An 8,660-nucleotide genomic window follows, 5' to 3' on the forward strand; every position below is an offset into this window, starting at 1 on the left:
CTGCTTCCTTAACCGCTAGGCCACCACTGCCCCAGGTTGGGGAACCTCCACCGCTTTGATATATGAACATCCACAGATGTTGACGTTCTTACAAAAGAGATGAGTAGGACAAGGTAGGACAAACGGTAGGGAGTGAATAAGGTGAGAAATATCTGGAACAGTCTTATGATGATGATGATGAAGAGGATCGGCTGAGTCTTAATACTGGAATAACAATAATGACTGAGCAATGAATGAAGGACATGGCTATTAATAGGAGTTGCGTTGCCTCGTTTCCATATTGCTCCCGGTCATGTGGACGGAATCACATGATGAGAGGGTTATAAAGAGCGCATATACTCTAAAGAGTCTACTACTTAGAGTTACAATACATTCTCGGTGGGACTTGGGCTTCCTCTACCGCTACAACAGCTTGTGGTTAATATTCGCACCTGTGATCTAGATACAGTAACATTTAATTGGTATTCTTATTATATCCACAGTGCAGTACAATTAAATAAGTATGCAATTAAAGCATGTACACATGTGTTGCTATTCGGATGTGTTATTTTAAATTCCGTTGTATTTGATATTCCTGGACCCTGTCCAGAATTTTCAGACTTTGTCCTCACTCTGTTAGGAGTGTCGTAGGAGCAGCTGCACTCCCACATTGGTTGTGTTTCCTGCTCTAGAAATCATTCATTAATGTGTCACTCTGTTCAGAGGATGAACCTGTCCGTCCCGGAGAGCGTACTGAGGGCACAGAAGGAAACGAGCACGGTTACAATCTATTAAAGAGGGAGAGCGAGGACACCGGTTTCGGTCGTGATAGTAAAAACTGTGGAGCAAAAGTGAAGGGGATCTGAAAAGAAGGAACATTTCAAAAGAAGGAATTGCTTTTTTGAGGAACTATGGCAGAATTTCCGTCAAAGATCACAACAGAGACCACGTCCCCTGCATCGCAGCAAGGTACCTCCAGGATGAGCATGTTAACTGCTGGCTTGACAGTGGACCTTGGGTTTGTCAGGACTGTCCCTGCCATCCTTTTACTAGTGGAGATTGTGAGTAAAACATTAAACCTTATTATGTGCTTCTTTCACATTGTTTCACAATGCAGCTTTGTCTACCATTAATTTTATAGCAATATAGTATAAGAGTTACACTGAATCATTACTAAAAATGTGAAAATTAATCTTCTTTCTGGACTCACTACATGGTGAGTAAAGCGAAAACCTTGTTTTATTGTGTTTTTAACTTGTATGAATGATTCCACCACAGTTAAACAATTTGGTTTTAATGTAAAACACTCTCCTTATAATGTGGTACACAAGTTTTTCCAAATTCTGCAGTTGTGACTAATGTGCATTTTATTGTCTCTTATCTGTAAGATAGATTTATTGGAATAGGGCTTATACAGTTACTTTGAGAAGTTATTCAACTAGGTCATGAAGATTATAGATAAGCTACCTGTGCATGTTCTTTTTCCCTGTTTCCATTCCAGGGCGGTATATTAATGACATGTTAAATTAACATATAGTTTAGAACCCATAAAGTCCAGTTTCTTGAATGGTTGCTAAGGAATGATACTGGAACATAACAACATTGTACACAGACCCTTTCGACTCTGCCTTTGTTTGTTCACTGTCAACATGTGCTCAAACTGACTCAGTTGTAATGTAGGTTAGACAGCGCCGTAACACGCAATGGTACATTTGCATATCCAAAAAAATTAATCGTTTTTGAAATTTACTTGAGATAGGGGATGTTTTTCAGGTGTCATTAATGGGGAACCATCACATGAAATACAAGCTCATAACAGATAAATAATGCATCAGGCTTTTACGCAAATGCATTGTGCTTTAAGAGTGCCATGCGGTTTACACCAGACATTTCAGTCTGGGACCAATTGCAACTTGACCAGCAGCAGTATTTATGTACACATGACCCCCTGACCCCCCCTTGCTCTTTTAACATGTACAGAAGATCCTGCTCACACCCACGTGCGTTTTAACTTCTGCAAGATCAACGTCTTCACCACAATCAGAAATTTACAATCTTCTATTTTCCCAAACTCCTCGTGTTGGCACTGAATCTGTTTTTCTTATCACAGTCCATATGAACCTTACTTCTCATTGACCTGAGTACACAGGTGCATGCAAACCCTGTTGTTAAGTTCATGGTACCACCCTGATGTCACTGTACTTGAATCTTGGTATCTTCTCCTCCATCAGGTTCTGGGTCTGCTGGTCTGGGCTCTTATCGCTGATACTCCATACCACCTTTATGCTGCCTATGGCTGGGTCATGTTTGTCAGCGTGACCCTGTGGCTCCTCACCATCATCCTCTTTTTAATGCTTTTGTTTAAAGTTCAGCAAAGAGTCAGTGGCGTGCCATGGCCCATAGTGGTGAGTTTTTGTTCTAGCTGCTGAACCCACACAACCTCTTCTAAAGGGAAATGTTACCCGTGTTCGAATCTCACTTTGCATGCATTTCGGGGGCAGTGGTGGCCCAGCGGGTAAGGAAACGGACCCGTAATCAGAAGGTTGCCGGTTTGAATCCTGAACCACAGAGGTGCTACTGAGGTACACACTGCTCCCCGGGCGCCTGTCTTGACTGCTCACCAAGGGTGATGGTTAAATGCGGAGAACACATTTTGTTGAATGCACCACTCGCTGTGTATCACAATGTCAGTTATTTGACTGTCGCTTCACTTGTCATACCCTCTCTGTTCTCACAGCTCCTGATTTATTTTGCCGTGGCGACTGTCTTGTACTTCACTGCTTTCGTGGCCAACGCTGCAACAGTCGACAATTACAAATATTTTCGATGGATTTTCAACAACTTGGCGGCAGCAGCAGTGAGTAAAGAAAAGCACAGAGCAGTTTCTTTTCAAATGGTGTAGCATTTGCTGACAAAACTTCTCTGAGGTGAAGCGTATAAGTACATCGGGTGGTGGTAGCCTAGTTGTAACACACTCGCCTATGAACCAGAAGACCCAGGTTCAAATCCCACTTACTACCATCGTGTCCCTGAGCAAGACATTTAACCCTGAGGGTGACTGTCCCTGTAACTACTGATTGAGATCTGGGAACTCTAGCTACTCCTGTGTAGCTACTCCTACTCCAAGGAGGGTCCAACGGTCTCTATTCATCAGACCAACTCGATTCATCAGACCAAACCACCTGATAAATTGCTCCTTACTCCAGTTTTCATGCTCATGTCTGCCTTGTAGGCATTTTCATCAGTGTGTGCAGCTACACAGCAAGCTTCAATGCACAGCCGCCATTCAGGCAGGAACAGAATTAAGCACAGTGACTGAATCTGCGAATTAATCAGAATATGACACATGTTGCTGCGTGGAGATCTTTTCCTTTTTTATGTCATGTCACATTATGCCAGACACTTAATCTGTAACAATGGCTGCCTTCCAATAACCATATCTCCTCTATTAACAATGACATACGCATATAAAACACAGTCAAATGTGAGCTTTTTATTAATTGTCATACAGTGGGACAAATATGTATTTGGCAGTCACTGAAAAAAGAGGAGAGAGGTCTGTAATTTTTATCATCACAAAAGTATTCTCAGCCTTTGTCAAGAAGCTCAAAAGTTGAGCTCATGTTCCTCCTGTTTCCCCTGATCATCTTTGAGAGGTTTCTGTAGCTCAATTGGAGTCCACTTGTCAAAAAATCAGTTGATTGGACCTGATTTGGATAAGTACACACCTGAATATATACAGTGGCACAGTTGACAGTTCATGTCAGAGCACAAACTAAGCATGAAGGAATTGTCTGTAGATCTCCAAGACATGATTATCTCCAGGCCCAAATCTGGGGAAGGTTACATAAATATTTCTGCTGTTTTGAAGGCCCCAATGAGCACAGTGGCCTCTATCATTCATAAGTGGAAGAAGTTCAAAACTTCCAGGACTCTTCCTAGAGCTGGCCGGTCACCTCAGTTAGGGAGGACTCTGCAGCAATCCACCAATCAGGCCTGTATGGTAGAGTGACCAGATGGAAGCCACTCCTTAGTAAAAGGCACATGGAGTTTGCCAAAATGCACCTGAAGGACTCTCAGGCCATGAGAAACACATTTCTCTGGTCTGATTTGAAAAAGTTCTGAAAAATTCTCTGGTCTGAACAAAGATGGAATTTTTGGTGTAAATGCCAGGCATCACATTTGGAGGAAACCAAGAACCACTCATCACCAGGCCAATACCATCCCTACAGTGAAGCATGGTGGTGGCAGCATCATGCTGTGGGGATCTTTCAGCTGCAGGAACTGGGACACTAGTTAGGATAGAGGGAATGCAGCAATGTACAGAGACTTGAATCTGATTGAAGATCTCTGAAAAGATCTTAAATTGGCTGCACCAATGCTTCCCATCCAACCTTGTGGAGCTTGAGAGGTGCTGCAAACAGGAATGGGCCAAACAGGCCAAGGATAGGTGTGGCAAGCTTGTGGCACCATATTCAAAAAGTCTCAAAAGAATTGAGCAAAGGCTGTGCTTTCTCAGTTTTTTTATTTTTAACAAATTTGCCAAAACCTCAAGTAAACTTTTTTCAAGTCATCATTATGTCATTAAGTTGTCGTGATGTGAATACTTTCTGGATGGACTTAGATTCCTAGATTTTTTTATGTCTCTCACAGCTGAAGTGTACCTATGAAGAAAATTACAGACCTCTCTAATTTTTTAAGTGGGACAACTTTCACAATCGATAACTGCCAAATACGTTTATGCCCCACTGTAGTTTTACGGCACCATCAACACCTGATCAAGGTATACTAGTATTAAAAGTCACAAGGTAGCCAATGGGTGGAGTGAATACAGCAGCTGTGACGTATTGCATTCCATTGTATGATTCATAAGTATGATACATAGAAAGGTTCATGATATTATTCTCTATAACAGTTGTTGAGATATTTTGGATTGACAGGAATAAATGGACACTAACAAGACTGTTTGCTAGTTATCTGTATCTTGGAGACGATCTTATTGCAGATGAACAGATGAACTTTAAGAATGTTTAAATGGGGGTAATTGGCAGCTCTCAGACACCATACTTGCAATTTCCTGGAATAAACGATCAAGTGATTATGATGAGTAGATCCACATTATAACACACTTTTCTTGTTCCTAGTTCTTTGGCATCATTGTGACCCTCACCTATGGTGCCAGTACGTTTCATGCATACATGACCTGGAGAGGAGATGTGAGCAACGCAGCTACAACTACTGTTCCTGTGTAGAGGAGCTCCTCCACCCTGCTGGCCACCTCCCTGTCCCTCTCTCTCTTGCTCTCTGTACATACATAAACCACAGGGCGTCACCAAGTTTACAATGGACTAGTGTGTGGAACGTTGCACACCCCTCTCTACATGGAGATAAACCCTGACTGTGGTGTATGGAAGATCTGGCAATGGTTAACTTTTTATTGTTTTAGTTTAGATATAATGCTTTGAGCCAATAAAATGTGTCATTTTGATATAAAAATACAAAAGATCTCCAAGAACTAAACATTTTATTTCAATCAATTAACATCAATATTTACATAAGACAGCTGATATATACAAATATGACAATTTCATAAAAAGTACATTATAAAGAAACCAGGCCATCTGTAATCTAAATTTATATTAACTTGAACAACATTCAGATGTCAAAGGAATTGATTGAATCTCTATCTAGATGAGTCAGAAACACATTTTTGTAAACATTAGTTTGACACAAAGAGACATACACACAAACACACATCTCATGAAAGACAAGAGGGGCGAACAGACTCATTCTACCAGAAATAATCTGAGCATTAACAAAGCATCAGGGGTTCTTCCTGAGGAGGATGGTGTCATGCAGGTAATGTTAAAGCATTCTCTGCATTTCACATTCAGATGAATAAATTCTTAAAAATATCTGACAGCTGCTGGGTACATCAGAATAGTCAAAACAATTTGTTCACATTCCAAATGATGTATGAAACAAAACATTTAGTGGAAGTGAAAACTAAGACTATCATGTCCAACATTCTTCAGTGCAAAAGGACTCAAAATAATCATATGAATGCATACTGATTGTTTGGTAACAGTGCAATGGAAATATGAAGTGACTTACAATACTATAAGGTGATAACAAATGTAGATCACATCAAGGTTAAACATTAAACCTATATTGTTGAGCTGGGCGGCTATGGGTAAAGGTGTACGTTCCACAGGTCATGAGTAGCTGGTTGTCAGCACTGTGAAAACCGGGTCCTTGCAGGGGGATCAGTCGGATTTGGTAGGTTCCAGGGCCATGCTGGAGGCGAGTGGTTTGGAGGGTGAAGAGCTCAAACATTTCACCACCAAATCACTGCTGAAGTCCAGGCCTCTTCCTTCTTTCTCCTACATACACATTAAATGATGGGATGTCACCAGTTGCTGAATCTTTCTGAGAATCAATAAACGGCCAATGCCTATGACATTATTACAAATAGAATGAAAACCATATCCTCCTCTATATAGTGATATGGTATCGCTGAACATTTTCCAATTGCACCACATTGCACATTAAGACTCACAAATAACGAATGTTCTTACTGCTCTGTAGTCAATGAACATCTCTTTAAAGGCCATAAAGTCGGTGAAAGTCAGCAGCATGTCAAAAATGTCCCCTGAGACCTCCTCTTTATGCTGCCTGGAAAGAAGAAAAGAACATTTCTCATACCGCTAAGGCCATAAAGTGACCGGCTCTATCTAGTGGCAATGACAGATTATTACATTTACACCAAAAACATCTGTTTACCCGACAAATCTCATTGTGTAAGTACAAAATTCATTATTATAACAATATTATTATTCTGTCATTTTATATACTACAACAACAATACACTAGTACGACAAAATTGATTGCAATTTTCACAAAGAGAACATTAAGGAAAGTGACACTATTTAAAAAGGATGCCAACACACATGAAAGAGTACCTGGTTAAACATGTGTAAGGACTAGGAACCGTAAACTAGTAACTTATCACAAGCATCTCTTACTGGAGAGACTGAATGAAGGCACTCATGCTGAAACCAGGAATCCTCTCCAAAAGCTGCTGCTCCAGATATTTCTCAAGGAGTTCAATCTGAACAGAAAGCACACGTCAGCACAGCCCACGAATGACGCCAAAAAAAAAGAAAGACATAATAAGTCAAAGTGGCGACTAACGTATTCGTTAAATATGGCGGTGTAGATGAGCTTGTTCTCCTCAGTGTCTTCAAACTCTTGGTAGTATTTCTCCATGAAGCTTTGCTGCAGCTGCTGAAAATCATCCTCTGGAGGGCAGATGAAAGTGAACGTGAAATGACTGTCATTGTGATACACAGCACAGAAACTAAATGAACCGAAGGTTGCCGGTTCGAATCCTGGTCCGCCAAGGTGCCTCTGAGGTGCCCACACGCTGCTCCCCGGGCGCCTGTCATGGCTGCCCACTGCTCACCGAGGGTGATGGTTAAAAGCGGAGGACACATTTCATTGTGTCACCGTGTGCGGTGTTTCACAATGACAATCACTTCACTTTCATTTATCCGTCAGTGGGCAGCCATGAAAGGCGCCCGGGGAGCAGTGTGCAGTCGCACCTTGACAGTTCCGGATTTGAATCAGCAACCCTTCCATTACGAGTCCACTTCCTTAACCACCAGGTTTAGATGTAACGTATGAGGAACATTAATGACACTTTAAAACAAAAATCGTACAAAACTATGTGCAAAAGTCACAGGTTTGATCCTTTCCTGTGTCCCTGAATGACACTATGCTTGTAACTAATGATTATAAGTCGACTCTGGATGATCATGCCAGGTAAACAATAATACTATCGCAATCATAATCTTACCCATAATGATGTCCTCAATGTTGCCAACGACGGCATCAAACTCTGCGTCGGCGTCAGAAGATCTGAGGGTCAAAGGAAAAAGTACAAGGCAAGAAAGCGGAACGAGATAAAGCAAAACCAGCTGATTATTCCACACAGAAAAGCACCTACTTTGAGACGCCAAAGTCCTCCTCATCCAAATCCTGCATCTCTACTCCATCCTCCCCACCACCTCCTAGCAAATTGTGAGGCAGGAACGTTACTTTTCTCCAGTTTAAATTTACAGCATTTTACATTTACAGCATTTATCAGACGCCCTTATCCAGAGCGACTTACAATCAGCATTTACAGGGACAGTTCCCCCCCCCTGGAGACACTCAGGGTTAAGTGTCTTGCTCAGGGACACAATGGTAGTAAGTGGGGATTGAACCTGGGTCTTCTGGTTCATAGGCGAGTGTGTTTTTGGCTACTAGGCTACTACCTAGTGGGTAATATTCTTGCGAGTTGATAATTGCACAGAAAGTGCATTTTAACGTGGTAGTTAAAACGTGCTGTGTGTTTTTGTCTCGTGTTATGCAGCCTAAAAGCAGCCATGTTTCACAGCTGTTTTTCTGCACGTTTCCTCCTAGTAGCGCAGCATCCGCGACGCGCCCGTGTTAACAGACCCCGGCAACGCAGCCCGGCGCGACCCCCGGGCGGCCTGCAGCTTACCGATGTCTCCGGGATCCATCCTCCTTCGAACGACGTGGCTTCCCCCCGACGAGCTGCTGCCACGGCAACGACGGGAGAAAAGGCGGCGCTGCCTGCTAAAGCGTCCGGGTGGAAACTACGGCTTAATACACAA

The 8,660-nt window shown here is 42.2% G+C and overlaps 2 protein-coding genes across 2 annotated transcripts; one reads left to right on the forward strand and one right to left on the reverse strand.

Annotated features, from left to right (window-relative positions):
- The first annotated feature begins 372 nt into the window (after window positions 1-372).
- pllp (plasmolipin) lies at window positions 373-5,650 on the forward strand. The gene is made up of 4 exons (XM_028958485.1): window positions 373-1,040; window positions 2,211-2,384; window positions 2,717-2,836; window positions 5,124-5,650. Exons 1-4 carry the CDS (start codon window positions 891-893, stop codon window positions 5,229-5,231), a joined length of 552 nt encoding a protein of 183 aa, XP_028814318.1. The 5' UTR covers window positions 373-890; the 3' UTR covers window positions 5,232-5,650.
- On the reverse strand, window positions 5,487-8,622 carry arl2bp (ADP-ribosylation factor-like 2 binding protein). Its single transcript, XM_028958484.1, has 7 exons — window positions 8,528-8,622; window positions 7,988-8,051; window positions 7,838-7,899; window positions 7,174-7,280; window positions 7,005-7,090; window positions 6,558-6,654; window positions 5,487-6,362 (listed from the first exon to the last, which is right to left on the reverse strand). Exons 1-7 carry the CDS (start codon window positions 8,544-8,546, stop codon window positions 6,246-6,248), a joined length of 552 nt encoding a protein of 183 aa, XP_028814317.1. The 5' UTR covers window positions 8,547-8,622; the 3' UTR covers window positions 5,487-6,245.
- Window positions 8,623-8,660: the final 38 nt, after the last annotated feature.

Source organism: Denticeps clupeoides, chromosome 17, assembly GCF_900700375.1.
Source record: "Denticeps clupeoides chromosome 17, fDenClu1.1, whole genome shotgun sequence".
NCBI classification, from domain to species: domain Eukaryota; kingdom Metazoa; phylum Chordata; class Actinopteri; order Clupeiformes; family Denticipitidae; genus Denticeps; species Denticeps clupeoides.